Source organism: Narcine bancroftii, chromosome 8 (assembly GCF_036971445.1).
Source record: "Narcine bancroftii isolate sNarBan1 chromosome 8, sNarBan1.hap1, whole genome shotgun sequence".
Taxonomy (NCBI): domain Eukaryota; kingdom Metazoa; phylum Chordata; class Chondrichthyes; order Torpediniformes; family Narcinidae; genus Narcine; species Narcine bancroftii.
Window position 1 is genome coordinate 48,831,657 of NC_091476.1, and position 18,336 is coordinate 48,849,992.

The 18,336-nt window shown below is 42.7% G+C and overlaps 1 protein-coding gene across 1 annotated transcript in view; it reads left to right on the forward strand.

Annotated features, from left to right (window-relative positions):
* Positions 1 to 1,387: 1,387 nt before the first annotated feature.
* The window catches only part of LOC138740666 (connector enhancer of kinase suppressor of ras 2), a 763,661-nt gene continuing 746,712 nt past the window's right edge, over positions 1,388 to 18,336 (forward strand). The window contains exon 1 of the mRNA XM_069893653.1: positions 1,388 to 1,519. Within this exon, the coding sequence (XP_069749754.1) occupies positions 1,456 to 1,519 (64 nt within the window). The 5' untranslated portion in view covers positions 1,388 to 1,455. The remainder of the gene's footprint in view (positions 1,520 to 18,336) is intronic.

Sequence of the window (18,336 nt, forward strand, 5' to 3'; positions counted from 1 at the left end):
TTTATTTGAAAATTATTAGCACATTATTTCAAAATTCAAGTAATTTTATTACACTGGTACATCAGTGACAACGCACAGGATGAACAAGGACATCCTATGAACATCGGAGATTCACTGATCTTGAATTAATTTTCTGAGTATTACTATGCGAGATTCCGTTTTCAGAAATTGACTGCATTCTCGCAATGTTATGCATCATCTCACACACTGCAATCGATCTCGTTCACGGAAGAAAGAAAAAAGTTAATGCCTTATCAACGCACACTCAAAATCATTAATGGGAGTGCTGTAGTCACTTGCTTGACGCACTGCTTTTGAGGAGAAATTTATATGCAGAAATGATGATGGAATCCATTAGAGTTAATAAACCAAGAAAGATGTTTACAAGCAGAAGCGTGTTGAAGAGTCTTGGAATGTGTCCATGTGCCCGCTTTGAAAATGTATTTGATTTTCAAATATTTGCCGTGCAGACGGCTTTAAGTATGAAATGGTTCTTTTTGGGGGTAATCTCTTTATAGATGCTGAGACGTCGCCGGCATTATTCACCATTTCCACTTTTCAATGAGACCACCGTCAGCCGATATTTTTATTTGGATGTTTCCAGCTGACACCCACCACCTCGTCTATCCCCGGCAATCCCTGGCTGGACGAGAATGAAAAGACCAGCCCAATGAAACCCTTGATTTAGAACCGCCAGTCTTCGACGATCAAACCAGCAGGGAAGACCTGCAAATCAACCAGGGGGGAAAAAAAGGCACGGGTTCGTGAAGGGTTGGCGCACGAACGCGAAGCCCGGCGCTCGCACCTTGTCTGAAAGCTCAATTGCCCAATGTTCTGGTCTGGGAGCTGGAAATCCGCCGAATGCAGACAGGCGAGTTTGAAAATCAACCTGTCCGTGCCCTGAACTGAGTTGCCAAACGCCTCGCACGAGAAACCTGTCGCTGCAGAAACCCAGGTAACGACATGCACTTCCGCTTGAAAGTCTCCGCAACTCTGAAATCGTCTCTTTGTGATCACTCAGCATTCACTCTCCTCTCACGGGCATCGCGGGCTTGCAATCAAGCGGCTGCCTGCCTGCATCCACCCCCCCACTCCCATCCCACCCAGGCAGCAGCGAGAAGAGAGTTTGGGAAGAAGAGCAGGATGTGAGTGGAAAGTGACAAGTTCTGACTTTGCATATTGCGCTATTTCCGGCGCACCGTCGCTGAGGTTACTGCAGCCAGCGTGCGGGGAAGCTGCCGCCAACATCTCGACGGATCAGTGCGGTTGCAACCACGGGCTGGCTGCTCTCATTCCTCCAATAAAAGCCCCTCCTCCTCCCCACCCCCAAACACACACACACATATCTGGATTGTACGGTGATATCCAGTTTCGTCTTTTCTTCAGACATGCTTTGAAATATCTGCCGCCCTCCCGTTTCTGTCTGGCGCGCAGCACCAACACATTTGGGCACTTATGGCTTTGGTGATGGAACCCATCAGCAAGTGGACACCCAAGCAGGTGGTGGACTGGATGAAAGGTACTGATCTTTTCTACATTTAAGATGGTTTGAAATAATGCTTCAGTATTTCTTAATGTGGCTTTGCATTGAGACTCTGTGGAGAGGGTTGGAGGAACGAAATCCTGTCCAGCGAAATAAATAGTGAAAAGTAACTGGCAGACACGAGCATTACTAGCCCACGGTACCCTACTGGAACCCTGCCACCCCAGTCGCCCTAATTGTGCAAGTGAATTCTGTGTTCAGGATTTTCCCCACCCCCATCCTTCCCGTGTCTTTTTATAATCACATCTCTTGGAGATAACTTGAACCGCATGAATACGAGGCGTGTGTCTGTTTTGAACGTTGTCATCAGCAGAGCTCTTCTTGTCGAGCAGACTTTGCTGATGTGTAATCCTGCGATGCGGTACGGATTGGATGCGATGCAGCTTCGCAAGCCACGAGTGATTTGCTGTTTCCATACCATGGGATCTCCGCCTTTGATACCGGCCACCTTCATCTCCCCCCCCAACCCCCTGCACAGAATAACATTGACATGTATTCTGCATTCGCGTTGCATCTCTCCCTCTCGCCCCTTCAACGCCCCCTTTCTCCTGATAATCGTGCACTGTATTCACATCAGTCCAATGCAGCTATTGCCAAATACGGAGAATGCCACCTCTGAGCGGATTGATCAACTGCAATATTTATCCCTGGATCGGAGGCAGGCAGATACACTTGATGCTGCAAGCTGAAACAAACATGCATGCAGGGGGGCTTTCATAAAACTAACAAACGCACAATTTGGACACATTTTCTGCGATGTTTCGAGAAATTTCCGACTTGGAGTTCGCGTGTTTGGGTTTATCTCTGACTCCAGAGTTCGCTCCGGCCTGGGCTGTGGAGAAAATGTTAATTCTGACAAGGGTGATGATTAAACGGGAATATTCCGTTGTTCGGAACTTGGTGCCCTGAAATGCCACAGGCGGGGTATCTCATTCTGTCTGAAAATTGAATGGAGTCCAAAACTGCCATGACTGATGTCTCTTCAGCATAAAGCACTATCTAAAAATCTTAATGACTAATACCCCCTGGTGGTCCGTCAGCTTCCCAATCTATAACCGTCCGTAACATTGAATGCAAAAAAACCCCAAAAGATAGGGAGACCTTCACAAATTAGTTGCACTGATTTATGAATAATCCAGTACAACATCTCACACACCCGTTACTCTTTTAAATATCATTTTCATAATGCCCATTAAGGGTGGATTTCTAAAGCCTGACAACCATTATTATAACTTTGTAAGCTTTTCAGACACAGTCAAACGTAATCAATTAATCTCTCATGTCCACCGAGATTCGATTTTATTTTAGTATGCATGTCATTTAAACATCTGTGATACAAACCCATAACTTGACAGTGTAAAGCCAAAAGAGAACAACGGCGAATCGCTTATTTCCATGAGGTGCTTCCCCATTCATGATTTGGCTGATGATCCATTCAGTATTCATCCACGTTTGGAGACCAAAACGGGGATTCTCCTTTGGCTCAGGAAGGAGGCGCAGCCCAAGAATAGGTCTGCGTTGGCAATGGAAACTCACAGGAAACACGATCATGTGTGTGCGTGCAATAGACAAAATATTCAGGGGTTGTTCTCAGATTTTAATTTAAAACTGAGGTGGATTTAGTGCAGTGAGCATTTCCTTTATCGTCAGTGGTGAACGGCACGTGCACGTGGACTGTCCGTAATTTTTTCCTCTTATTGTTGCTGAAGGGGAGTATTAGGGCACCGACAGGAACGACCCCCTCCCCCCAATGTTGGCTCCCTTAATACCCAGACTTCTCTTGCCGTGTTTACATGATATTGGCATGTCTTAATTAGTGGCTTCGAAAATCTCGGATGATGTTTAAGTTGTATTGATGACCAACGTCCCAGTGATTTGACAGTCGTAGAGCCGATATGACCAAAACAGTTCTGTGATACAATATACCGGCTTTCAATTTGATATACCATCTGCAGGTATTTCAGTTTTATAGCATCTAATCTCGAATTGATCGTAGCGCAATTGGCACTAATGTTTGCTTTGCTTTTTTAAAATTCTTTCTGGTTACTTAGACACGTCTACACATTGTAAGCAGGGAACACACCACAAAGTGGCATCTTTCCAAAGAAAAGACCTGGGCGGTTGATGTGTCAACCCCGAGAGAAAGGAGAACCAATCCAGTCGGTCAACCAAATGACTGTTTAGGCTTTCCTGCTCGGTGTGCACTGATTCCGCGACTCCAGCGGGGTTGGAGATGAGCCAAAGCGAGCCGCTCTTGGGGTCCGCACCCTTGTTAACATTCGACTCACAGTCGAGGCATGATCGAAACCTGTCAATGATCGAAACCTTTTTATTTACTGGAGAGAGAAAGAAAATATCTCGGTTGCTACTTGTCGGAGGAGGAACATCTCACCACAGCCATTGAGCCCGGTGTTTCTCTTGGCCGGGCGAGGATGGAGACAGTGTTCAAACTCCGAGCTGGGCTCCGTTTTCGGACAGGGATGAATTACACCCGACCTCTTTCAGACCACAACTGTGTAGTTCTGCAGCTTAATAAAGAACTTGCTTGCGAAAGATCAAATGGAGAACTGAATTCCAGTGGGGAATAACAAAAAAATGCACCCCGTTTTCCGACAGACCCAATGCAACGATCAATCGCACATTAAACATGACAACATTTTGCCCAAACATGACTCACTTCGACGTTATTGTTTGGGGGGGGGGGGGGGGGGTGACTTTGAATAATAAAACAAATTCCAGTATCTTGAAAGCAACCTGCTTTTCAAGGAGTTAAACAAGAAAGTCTGCACACCTGATGAAGGGCCAGGCCCGAAACATTAGTCACCCGCGACCTGCTGACTTTCTCCAGCACCATTGGTTTTGAAGGATTTATTTTAAAGCTTGTTTTTAAGCGCATCCTTTCCCTGAATTTGCACTTTCTTTGCCATAATTTTGAACTTTTAATAACAATTATCGACATAATTGGGGAATCAGATTGATAAGTTTATGGAGGTTTACAAGGTGCCGTGGTTCACATGAACCGTGTCTGTTACGAAGGGAAATAAGAGTAAAATTGTTGCTGTTGTCAATTGCAATAATGTGGATTGGCTGGCAAGCCCACACTTGTTTCCCATCCCACACTTGAAAATGTGTTTTTGAGGGGATAGCAATGTGGATGGTGTGTGAGATTTGGAATGTCTTTGCCCACCTTCCTGCATGATGCAGGTTTTGAGATTGGGAGGAACCTTGAAAGAACCTTGTCAATTTTCTGCAGCATATTTTGTAGCCCGACAGGAGGGAGCAAATGTTGACAGCGACATTGGTGGATCGCTGATCAATGAACTGCTTTGTCCTGGATGTCAAACTTCTTGCAATGGAATAACAGCCAGTCAACACACAGGTGTAGTTGCATCAGGAATTTCTTTCTCCTAAGATTTTAACTGTGGGCTTTTTTCTCTCCTTAATCTGCACCCATGATAGTAATACAACCTTTTGTCACCTTTACTCATGACCACCAAAAATGATTGTACATACTTTTTTAGAAGCATAAATGGATGATATTTTGTAGAAGATTGCAGAAATGTAACATGATAGTCAATTACATTTGATAATGCATGTCTCTTTGGCTTGGCTTCGCGGACGAAGATTTATGGAGGGGGTAAAAGTCCACGTCAGCTGCAGGCTCGTTTGTGGCTGACAAGTCCGACGCGGGACAGGCAGACACGGTTGCAGCGGCTGCAGGGGAAAATTGGTGGGTTGGGGTTGGGTGTTGGGTTTTTCCTCCTTTGCCTTTTGTCAGTGAGGTGGGCTCTGCGGTCTTCTTCAAAGGAGGTTGCTGCCCGCCAAACTGTGAGGCGCCAAGATGCACGGTTTGAGGCGAGATCAGCCCACTGGCGGTGGTCAATGGGGCAGGCACCAAGAGATTTCTTTAGGCAGTCCTTGTACCTTTTCTTTGGTGCTCCTCTGTCACGGTGGCCAGTGGAGAGCTCGCCATATAACACGATCTTGGGAAGGCGATGGTCCTCCATTCTGGAGACGTGACCCACCCAGCGCAGCTGGATCTTCAGCAGCGTGGACTCGATGCTGTCGACCTCTGCCATCTCGAGTACTTCGACGTTAGGGATGAAAGCGCTCCAATGGATGTTGAGGATGGAGCGGAGACAACGCTGGTGGAAGCGTTCTAGGAGCCGTAGGTGATGCCGGTAGAGGACCCATGATTCGGAGCCGAACAGGAGTGTGGGTATGACAACGGCTCTGTATACTCTTATCTTTGTGAGGTTTTTCAGTTGGTTGTTTTTCCAGACTCTTTTGTGTAGTCTTCCAAAGGCGCTATTTGCCTTGGCGAGTCTGTTGTCTATCTCATTGTCGATCCTTGCATCTGATGAAATGGTGCAGCCGAGATAGGTAAACTGGTTGACCGTTTTGAGTTTTGTGTGCCCGATGGAGATGTGGGGGGGCTGGTAGTCATGGTGGGGAGCTGGCTGATGGAGGACCTCAGTTTTCTTCAGGCTGACTTCCAGGCCAAACATTTTGGCAGTTTCCGCAAAGCAGGACGTCAAGCGCTGAAGAGCTGGCTCTGAATGGGCAACTAAAGCGGCATCGTCTGCAAAGAGTAGTTCACGCATGTAGAGCTCGTGGAAAGAACCAAAGACTTGTTGATCCAAACCAAGGCTTTATATTAGCAAAAGTCAGGAGCTCTTCACAGGTGGCCGACCAGTCCGGAATAATCCGACCTGGCTAGGGTCACAACCCTTTAAGGCCCAGACAGTAAGCTCTCAGCCAATCGCTGTAAGCACAGTCATTACATGCTCTAGATCAGGGGTCTCAAACTCAATCTACCCGGGGGCCACTGGAGGTAGTCTGGGTGATGCTGGGCTGCATCAGGTTTTCCACAAGAAAAGCTCTTACAAAAACATTCCAATGTTATCAAATGTCTTTATTTTTATTTTTTAACACAAAATAAGAGGAAAAAAAAATTAACAATTCATAAGAAAAAAAAATCAATCAGTAATAAATAAATAAAATTAAAATAATAATAATACAGCAGATATTCTTTCTTTCTTTGGCTTGGCTTCGCGAACAAAGATTTATGGAGGGGGTAAATGTCCACGTCAGCTGCAGGCTCGTTTGTGGCTGACAAGTCCGATGCGGGTCAGGCAGACACGGTTGCAGCGGTTCTAAGGGAAAATTGGTGGGTTGGGGTTGGGTGTTGGGTTTTTCCTCCTTTGCCTTTTGTCAGTGAGGTGGGCTCTGCGGTCTTCTTCAAAGGAGGTTGCTGCCCGCCAAACTGTGAGGAGCAGATATAGAAGACTGATGAAACCATATATAGTTGCTGACTGGAGAAACTTAATTATTATTATTCAGATTCAAATGGTGTCACTGTTGCATTGACGTTTCAGTGTTTAGCCGATGCGTCTTTTCCGCTTCTTTTTCTGTCCCGCTGAGCAACAACTTCCGGGTTCAGACTGGACGCCGAAGCGCGTGAAGCGGGAGCGGCTGCGGAAATTGCGCATGTGCCACGTGCATATAATGACAAATAGAAAATGCACACAAATATGCTTATATTCGGAATAAGCCCAGCCGATGTCCCGCCCCCGAGAGCAATATACCCCACCGTGATTGGTAGGTTCGTTCAGCTCCGAACACAACACTGAAAAGTGCCAATCATATCAAACTCGTGGGCCGCACTAACATTAAACTTTCATATTAAGGCGGGGACACAGACTATCATCCTGAGGACCGCAGTTGGCCCACGGGCTGCAAGCTTGAGACCCCTGCTCTAAATACTGTAACTATATACATTGGTGATAGGTCTGTACTATCACAATCCATTAAATAATTAACTCACACTATGGCATGTTTCATAGATATTAATAATCACCTGATCACAAGATATAGGAGCAGAAGTAGGCCCATTGGTTCATTATGAGCTGATCCATCCACCCTCTCCCGGCTTTCTCTCCATAACTCTTGATGCCCTGACTAATCAAGTAACTGTTAATCTCTGCCTTTATATACCACGTTGATATCTGCCTTGAGTTTAGAATGAAAAATAATTAGAATAATGCCAAGTTCCAATAAGGATTTGATGCGGGAGCAATGTTTCCCTTGGCTGGGATATTCAGACACAGGGATCAAAGTTTCAACATTCAGAAGTGAGATAGAAAGAGACTCCTTCACCCAAAGTTTGGTAACTCATTTAAATTCTCTACCTAAGAGGGCTGTGGACGGTCAGTTGTCTGTTGCACTTAATAAAGATGGATAGAATCTTGAATATAAAGCAATCACAGGTTACACAATTACTGCCAGAAAGTGAAATTGTAAAAGATCGACCATGATCTTGTTTAACAGTGGAGCAGATGTGTGTGTGTTTGGGGGGTGGAAGGATGGTGGTGAGAGTTGGTGAATGGCCTCTTCTTGCATCATTTTCTTACATTCTTACTTTCTGCCCCTAATGAACCAGTACACCAACATTAGCAAATGTACCATTCTGTTCAATATTTTTTTTCTACTCTTTCTACTAAAGTGAACCACATATTTCCAACATTACTTCTGTGAAGCACTCTTTGTCCACCGGTTTAACTGCCTACAATCCCCTGCAGACCCTTTGCACCCTTAACACTTGCTATTTTCTCATCTTGTTTTCCATCACTGGAAATCTTGAATGTGTTACACTCTTTCTTCTATCGTTGCCATAAATTGTGAACAGCTGAGGGCCCAGAACTGATCCGTCTACCAACCTGTAAACAATCTGTTTATTCCTCTTCAATCTTACATCTGCTGTTACAGTTGCTATTTTCTTGATTTCTGGGATTGTTGCAGAATCTAAGCAATTTTTCAACATCCTCACAAATGTACTTGGTTATCTTGGTGTCTACCTTATTCAGAACCTTGGTATGCAGGTTACTAGATCCATCGAAGATATCTGATTTTTATTCCCCTAATTTCACCATGTTTTCTCCCCTTTTCCCTTTATTATTTATTCACCTCATTTCGGAGACATTTGCTATGTTTCTTCAGTGACTGTAGAAATAAAATATTGTTTAGAGCGATGGATATTTCTTTATGCTTCAGATTTTATTTCTCCCATCACCTTTATTTTTACATTTTATCTTTCTGCACATGGAGATTCATAATAAAATCTTGACCCAGAAAATAATGACTGAAAAGAAGTCTTCTGTTCCCATTTATCTCATATTTCCATCCATTCTACTTACTACCTTTTGAACTTCCTACTGCCCTTGAACCATCCTTTATCACTGGGATCATCATTTCTCCTCCCCACACTAAGCCAGCATCTGCTCTGCTCCCCACTACCTCATTTTCTATTTGGCCCATCTTTCCCCAAAACGATAATAATGAATGAAACACAAAAGTCTGCAAGCCTACACAGGCAAGGCTCCTCATCTCTTCTTCCGCTGCATTGATGACTACTTTGGAGGTGCCTCATGCACCCATGATGACCTCATCAACTTTATTCACTTTGCTGCTAACTTTCATCCCATCCTCAAATTCACTTAGTCCATCACTGGCAACAATCCTCTTCCTTGTTTTCTCTGTTTCCACTTTCGGAGACAAACTTTCCACAGACATTTTTTTACAAACCTACCAACTCTCACAACTACCTTGACAACACCTCTTTACACCCAATCTCCTGTAAAGATTATATTCCTTTCTCTCAATTCCCATGTATCTGCTCTCAAGGTGAGGTCTTCCTGTCCAGATTTTTGAGATAACGTACTTCTTAAAAAAATCTGACTTCCCCTCTACCACAATCAAATCAGCCCTTACCCACATCTCCTCCGATTCTCGCTTATCTGCCTGAGCATCTCAGTGCCTTAAACACAACGAAAACAGGATTTCCTCTTGTCCTCACCTTCCATCCCACCAGCCTCTGTATCCAACACATTGTCCTCTGAAATTTCTGTCACCTACAACATGATCCCACCATCAGACACTGCTTCTCCTCTCTTCCCCACTCCACCTTACGTAGAGACCACTTCCTCCCTCCTTCACTCCCTCATCCACTTATCCCTACCCACTAATCACCCCTTTGGCACCTTCCCTTGTGACCGCAGGAAGTGCTACACTTGCGTCCACACCTCCTCTCTCACTACTGTTCGGGGCTCCAAGCTGTAAATCCAAGTGATTCACTTGTGAATTTGTCAGAGTCATCTGCTGCATCCAGTGCTCCCTTGATGGCCTTTTCTGCATCGGGGAGGCTATGCGCAGGCTGGGAAATTGCTCTGCTGAGCACCTTTGCATCCGCTTCAGTGACAAGTATCACCCAGTGGCCATCCACTTCACTTTTGCACCCCAGCTCTGCGCTGATGTGTCTGTCCATTGCATCATGTGCTACTAAGCCAGGGGTTGAAGAAGCAACATCTAATATTCCATCTGAGTACTCTCCCATCATATAGATTAACAGCGACTTGGGTTTCTGTTAGATCACTCCCCATTTTTCCTCTCTTCCCTATTCCTAGGTCTCCTTTCCTCCAGCTCTCCATGCCCTTCCCTCTCCATTCACATCCCCTTTTGTGGTGCCCTCCTCCTTATCCACCTATTACCTCTGCTCCTGCTCCTGCTTCCCACCATTTTATTCAGGTGCCTGCCCACAGTTTGCTCATACCTTGATGTCGGGCTCAGGCCTGAAACTGGTTATGTATATTTTTGCTATATAAAGTATGCTGTTTGATCTGCTGAGTTTCTCCAGAATTGTGTTTATACAATAATAATAATAGTTGGTGCATAATTAAGGTATATGGTTTCAATGTTTTCCTTTAGGAAAGAAAATAAATCAGGTTGAGAGTTCTTTTTTATGGGCATACCACCTTCAAATGGATGCAATTAATATAAAGGTTAAAAAAAACATCATTATTCACTCTTTATCATAACCACTAGTTGCAATTTTAACAACAGAAATGCAATTGCAGAATTTAAACCTGAAAATATTTGTATAAATACAGTGCAGTAAAATTAAACTTAAATAATTGCGTATCAACAGTTAAGATATTCTTTAATAGTCACAGAAAAAGGTTAGAAAATAACACTATGATTAAGATTGTAACAGCATAAAATATTTTCAAATAATTTGTTAATAAAATTGTGGTATTTAATTTCTACTAATAGGTCCCCAGAGACATTGCATTTCTTTGAGTTGTACATTTCATTGTCCATCATAACCTCTTAGAAGTATCAATCTGACAGCAGTTTCCATGTTACTGAAATTCATTACAAATTTTGAGAAAATGCTTATCTCTGACTTTGCATAATACCTCACTTTTGTTAGTGGTTTTATTCCTACTTTTCAAACAATATATTCACAACAATTTAATTAAAATTTATTCTCTCTCTACGTGCTTTTGAACTGCTTGCTAAAGAATACAAATATTTGATTTGTTTATTCTTGCTTTTATTTTGATAGACTTTGTTTTTCAAGTTATTTGCATCATGGCAGAGAATGCTTGATTTCTTCTGGTTTCCAATATGAATTTGTAATTGCCTGAAAGAGTCATAACTGGAGCATTGCCTTGGATATTGTTTCTAATTTAAAAGCTCTCTCGTGATAGAAATGGCAAATGTTAGACCATGTGGGTATGGGAATGAGAAAAGGATCCTGATCCATTTTTAAAATTGTGATGAGCATCTCTACATTTTCATCACTTTCAAGGGAAAAAATACCCTCGCTATGAGCGACTTGAATTGCATTCTCGTATTTTCTTCACCACTCTCTTGTGGGAAATGCCCTCCCTGCCCACTGATCCAAACACAAAATAGTGTAATTGCTGGAAATCTGAAATGAAAGCAGAATATACTAGAAATACTGAACATGTCAGAAAGCTTCTTTGGAGAGAGAAGCAGACTGAAGATTTCAGGTCAATGACCTCTCATTAAAATATTGAAAAGCCAAAGATTAAAAATTTTGAGTTGCAGAGTAAATGGGAGAGAGGTAGATGAGAATAATGTGAGATAAGCTGATTTTGACCATTACATGTTGCTACTTTTCAATCTAATTTGCCACTTTTGCTAGAATTTTTGACATTTTCCCAAGTGGGGCCTTATCGAAAACTGAGAAAATTTGAGTGGACCTTTTCAAACACATTATCTTCATAAACCTTTTTGTTACTTTCATCAAACAATTTAGTCAATTTAACCACACCAAATGCTTGCTGACTGTTCTCAAATAATTCATGCCCTTCTCATCAACCTTCAGTATTGCCTGTGCAGGTACTTCCTTTCATTTTCCAACCACTAAGGCTGGATTAATTCTTTGATAACTCTGTGGACTATCACTTCCTTTTTAATAAGTTAACATTGTCAGAAGTTTTTCTTTTTCTGTATTTAACTATATCACCAGAGAGAAATTGAAAAACATTTTTTGCTATTTTCTTCTTTCTCTGAACAGGCTGGAATACATTTCATCTGGGGCTGAGGATTTATAAGGGTAAAAGTATATAAGAAATAGAAGCCGAGAAAGCAATACAGCCCTCGTCTACTTCACCCTTGGCCATTCATGGCTCATCTTTTGCCTCTATACCTCTTTCCTGCACAATCCCCAGACATCATGATATATTTTTGTACTTAACAGGAAGCACTCTCAGCTGCTAAGCATTCAGAGCTCTCTGTGGTAATGAGTTTCAAAGATTTACAATATTCATGTATAAAGATATTTCTCCTCATTGCACTCATTATTGATTGATCCTTTATCCTTTCAGAAGCAGGCTGTCATCATCTAACTTGTCAATGTCTCCAAAATCTAGTAAGTGCTAATTAAATTACCTCATTCTCAACAACTCCAGTAAGTGTCCAGAAAGGCCAATCTTACCTGATCTCTCCACCAGAAAACACCTTCTCAAGAATCCTTCTGGTGAGCTGTGATGTGCAAATATATGGCCACAGAGCTCAAAACTGCACACAGTACTCCACGGTAATGGAAAACCAATAACATCGAGGATGCTCACCTTGGAAACAAAACAAAAATTTGCTAAGAACTCAGGTGGCAAATAAGAATCTATGGAAAGAGAAATCAGTAATGTTTCATATTGAAGACCTTCATCAATATTCCAAATGTAGTCTCTCCAAATCCCAAATAATAGGCCAATCCCTTGAACAAAAGGTTAACATTTGATTTCACTCCTTCATTCTTTGCCTTAAATGTTTTAGTTTCAATATCTCATGAATTAACATTCACTATTTTCTCACCATTTAAAAATATTCCGTTTTTCTATTCCACCTACTAAAGTAGTATCCAGATATATTTGTCTTCCCCTCTGACAATATTGGCACCCTTCTCAGAGTTTGCTTTTCTACTTTTTAAAATCTTATCACTGTTTTATCGACTATTTTTAAAATAAATTTCCATCTTTTGTACCCAAAACACAGGAGAAAACTTAAAATTGCAATTCAAATTCGAAGCAAGAAAGACAAGATAATGTGACAAATCTTGTTTCAGATTTCAGGTTTATTGTCAAAGTACATACATGACATCACATACAATCCTGAGATTCTGTTTCCTGTGGGTGAGGCAAAATTACCACTTATTGGAAGTGCAAAACGAAAACTGTACACAACTTACATATGTAAACAAATAAATAAATGTAAACAAACTGACCGCAATACAGAGAGAGAATAAAACAATCAAGTACAAAAGTAAGAGTCCTTAAACGAGTCCCTGATTGAATTTGTTGTTGAGGAGTCTAATGGTGGAGGGCTAGCAGCTGTTGTTGAACCTGATGGTGTGTGTCTTGTGGCATCTATACCTCTTTCCTGATGGTAGAAGCAAGAACAGAGCATTTACTGGTTGATGTGGATCCTTGATGATTGTTGCTGCTCTCCAACAGCATTGTTCTCTGTGGATGTTCTCGATGGTAGGGAGGGTTTTACCCATGAGGGCTTTATGTTCAAGTGTATTGCTATCTCCCGCTAGCCTGCAGCTGACGTGGACATTACTCCTCCAAATCTTCATCTGCGAAGCCAAGCCAAAGAAAAAAGTAGAGAAAAGAAAGATTGCTATCCCCATACCAGACCATTAGGCAGCCAGTTAGCGAACTATCACCTCACATCTTATACAAACCTCTGCAAACTCCTGAGGAAGTAAAGGCGCTGACATGCTTTCTTCACGACGCCATTAGTGTGATGGGTCGAGGAAAGTTCCTCTGAGGTAGTGACTCCCAAGGACTTAAATTTGCTCACCTTCTCCACCTCTGATTTGCCCAATTGTTTACCTTTGGTTTTCCCTTCCTGAAGTCAACAATCAGCTCTTTGGTTTTGGTGACATTGAGTGCAAGGTTGTTATTGGCCCCTTTTTCACTGACACCCTGTCCCAGAAATTAACTGGAATTTACTGGGATAGGGTCCAGTGGAAAAGGAACACTGTCTGAATGCCAGCGTCAAATGACATAATTTCACGCTGGGGATTAACTGCCTCTACCCCTACTCATATCCCCTGCATTTGCTGATGCGGGCGTGCTGATAAAACCAGTGGAAAAGGGACAGCAGAAAGTCACCCATTTCCATTTGAAGATAGAACATTCCGATCCCTAGGGATGAATGTGTTCAGTGGAAAAGCAATTAGTGCCCCAGTTAAGGGTGGCCCAGTGGAAACAGCACAAAGAGCTTCCTATCCCGGGCTACTGCACAGCCAATTGACTGGGATGCTAGTGGAAAAGGGACTGTTGATGTGCCATTCAGCTAAGTTTGCAATCTCCCTTCTGTATGCTGGCTCATCGCCTCTTTTTATACAACGTGCTATTGTGGTATCTTCAGTGAATTTGTAGATGGTGTTATTGCGACGAGCCACACAGTCATAGGTGAACATGGTCACATGTTTACTCATGAACTAATGTTTCCTTTTGAATAGGAGATATTTCACATGCTTTTAATAAGCATCGTGTTAATGCATGTTAAAATGCAAACAAAATAGATAAATTATTTTCGTGATTTGGTTTGCTTGTTTGGCATTGGTTGGTTCCAGATCACTGGATTTGAAAGCTGATTGATTAATTTGATTGAATGGCATTTGTTGTGCCCTGTTTGTTGCTAAAAACCTTTTCATCTTCCTCTGGCTAAATGCATAATGGCTTGATTCATTTTAACAAGATAATAGTTATTTGAACCAGTCATTACTTCCTACCCGATAATGGAATGCATTGAATTTGTTGAGCAACGTGTGTGTATGGGACATTATATGCATTCCTAGTTAGCTTTAAAGTATGGAAGAGAAAGATTTCCTGTTACAAAATGAAGGCAGTGTTACAAAAGAAGTGAAGGAAAAGGATTAATCAATTGAGCATTTTGCAAAAAGTTTTGCATAATTTCTTCTTTAGATGTATTTGCTTGTTAAGAAAGGTAGAAAGAGGGAAGGGTTATATTATTAGAATAGTTTTTGTTTTATATACAATTTTTTTTTGTCCTTCTCATAGGTTGTTTACAGCTATTTGTTAATATATGTTTACTTTGTTTGATACATATTCTTGTTATTTCCTATGATGTATATTATACATTATATATTATACACAGATATTTGAATAAATTGCTTTCTACCTTTTTTCACTTTCCAATATTTTAATTGAGGTTTTTGTTTGAGTTTTATAAACCATTAATTGTATCATTATAATGCATACATACATAGTGCACCTTAATTTTTGTCGGCTGTAAGGAAACAAAGAGTCACCATGAGCACTGCCCGCCACGCTAAACAATAGCAGAAAGAGAAGCAAAAGAGAGTCCCATCAGAGTCACTGGGTGTCTGTGGAATCACCTTCTGCAGCCTCTGCACAAACCGCCGTTCAAACCATTGGTTCCACCTCCCAACCTTCGATATGACCTGTAAGCATTCAGCATTAGGGAGCCCTTTTTGCCATTAGCACCCTCTCGATTCCTGGTTCTGATATCTGGTTCCCATGAGCCAGTTTCCAATAGCCCACAGCCTTGAGTGGGTCCTTCAGCCACTGAACCCCTCACTGATCTGTTGCTCTGGTCATCTTCCTTGTAGTGCCATCTCCCATGCTTCTCCTTCTCAACAAGGGATTGTTCGCCCCCATTTCTAATGCTCTGCACCATCCGCTGCTTCGCTGCATTCTACTAATCCTCGTGATGGGCTGCCCAGTACAGGCACTGCTATCTGGAGTTGCAGGAGTTTAAAAAGAAACATGGTCTGCATTTTAAACAGGCCATTTAAAGCCTGTAGGGAGCTGTTGGAATTTTGACCAGACAGTAGGGCCCTGCAGAGCAGCAATGCTCCTCACTCTCTTGGTCCACACCAACAGTGGCACTGCCATTGTAGCAGCAGCCACATTTCTTGAGTATTATTGACATGGAGCTCCTTGGTGTTCACCTACATAAAATTATACTCAACTTGGATTATTTATGGTTGTTTGCAATGGAGTGTTTTCAATAGTTAATTGTTCAGAGAGTGCGACTTCACACATTTTTGAGTGAATAAACTGATCTTATTTGCAGAAAAAGGAGACACATTGACGAATGTTCGTACTTTTCTAAGTGTTAAGGCTTTCAATGGAATGCTCAAAAGGCAGCAAGGGAAATTGTAATAAAAATGGAAAATGTTGGAAATAGACAGCAGGTCAGTTGGCATCAATGGGCAAAGAATTACAATACTGTTTTAGGTCAATTATCTTTTAACACACGGTTTTTTGATGTTGCTTTTCAAAGTCATTCCAATACTTCATCATTATTGCAGGCATATTTATAATTAAAACAAATCCCGTATTTTGAGAGACCTTTGATCTATTGTATTTTAATATTGGAATTTATTTAAGAAGGGAAGCCTTCCAAAGATTTTTATTAGCTTTGTATCATTAGTAAATTAAATCTTAAAACATCACTAATACCAAAATAACCACAATGGAAAGCTTGGCAGATGTGTGGTGGAAAGTGTGTTAACGGTCTGCATCTTTCTCTGGTATGGGGGTGGGTGGGTGGGGGTGGGGCGTACCAATATCTCTGAGTAGAAAGCCCTGTAAATGGTAATGGACACAGCCCAGTACATCGCAGGCAAACTCTCCACATTATCGAGTAAATCTACATGGAACGCTACTCTCGGAGAGCAGCAGCAATCATCAAGGATCCACATCACCCAGGAGATGTTCTGTTCTCACTACTGCCATCAAGAAAGAGGTGTAGGTGCCACAAGACTCATACTATCAGGTAATAGAACAGTTGCTACCCCTCCACTATCAGACTCCTAAACAACACACTCAATCAGAGGTTCGTATAAGGACTCTTCCTTTGCATATTTGTTTAATTACTATTTATTTTTTCAATATTTAGACAGTCAGTGTGTTTACATTTCTTTCTTCATTTGCAAGCTTCTCTTTTGCAAATGTTTCTCTTTTCTTGAGTACAGTTCACACTCCCAATCAGTAGAAATTCTGCCTAGCCTGCAGGTAAAAAAATCCCAAATTTGTATGTGATATTATATATGTGGTATATATGTTATATGATATATATATTATAAATGTTGATATTATATATGTTGCTACCGCGAAGTGTGGAAAGAAGTCACACACACACGAAGACTGGTTTATTGCACTGGCAGTTCTGCTTATTTTCTCTCCCTGCTGCTGACGACAGGGGTGACATCACGGCAGTGCCAATCTCTGATTGGGCAGTGTTCCCACTGTTGCTCGTTGTTTCCCGCCGTGCAGGTGGTCACCTGGGACGAAAGTCGTTGACCCCCGTGGGGCCTGTGCTGTCGTCGCATTTGTTGGCCATTTTGTGTACCAGGGCAGTCGATAGTGAAAGTCTCTTCCTTACCAGATGCATGTCAACCAATTGTGACTGATTACTTTATATGGCCCCTGATATGGCCGAGGCAGAGGTGTTCAATATGTCCCCCTCTGAACAAAAACACACTCACAAGTATCCAAGACTTTGAGGATGTAGACTTTGGCTTGGCCATGTGGTGGAGACTGTGGAGATACCAGAGTGCCCAATTTTGCCCTCATCTTAGTCAATGAGGCTAAGGGGTCTTCTGGGTCCTTGGTAGCGGCCAAGAACTCCCATGGTATTACCAATGGTGCGCCGTATACCATCTTAGCTGCTGAGGCATTGAAGTCCTCTTTTGGTGCGGTGCGGATCCCCAGGACCACCCAGCATAACTCATTTGCCCAGTTCGGCCCCTTGAGCCAAGACATCAAGGCTGCCTTTAGGAGCCTGTGGAACCGCTCCACCAACCCTTTGGCCTGAGGGTGGTAAACTGTGGTGTGGTGAAGCTGGGTTCCCAGCAACTTGGCCAGCGCTGCCCAGAGTCCCGAAGTGAACTGTGTAGCCCTATCAGAGGTCGGATGCTCCGACACTCCGAACCTCAACACTCAGGTGTTAATTAGTGCTCTGGCGCAGGTCTCGGTGGAGTTGTTGGCCAACGGGACCGCTTCCGGCCAGCTCGTAGAGTGGTCATTCATGGTGAGGAGATAACTCATTCCATGGGAGACTGGCAGGGTTACTACAATGTCAATATGGATGTAGCTGAACCAACGTCGTGCTGGCTCGAAAGTCTGGGGGGTGCCTTCATTTGCATCTGCACTTTGGACATCTGGCAGTGCGTGCAGGTCTTGCCCTATGTGCTGCCATACGAACCTATGGGCCACCATTTCAACAGAAGTCCTGATGGCTGAATGCACCAGGTTGTGCACTGCGTTGAAGACCTGCTGCTTCCATGCTGCCGGCATGATGGAGCGGGGTTTGCCAGTGGAGATCTTGCAGAGGAGCGTCTGGTTACCAGGGCTGATGGCGACATACTCCAGCCTGAAGCCATAAACTGCTGTCTGTATGCTGGGATTTCAATGTCTTTCTGC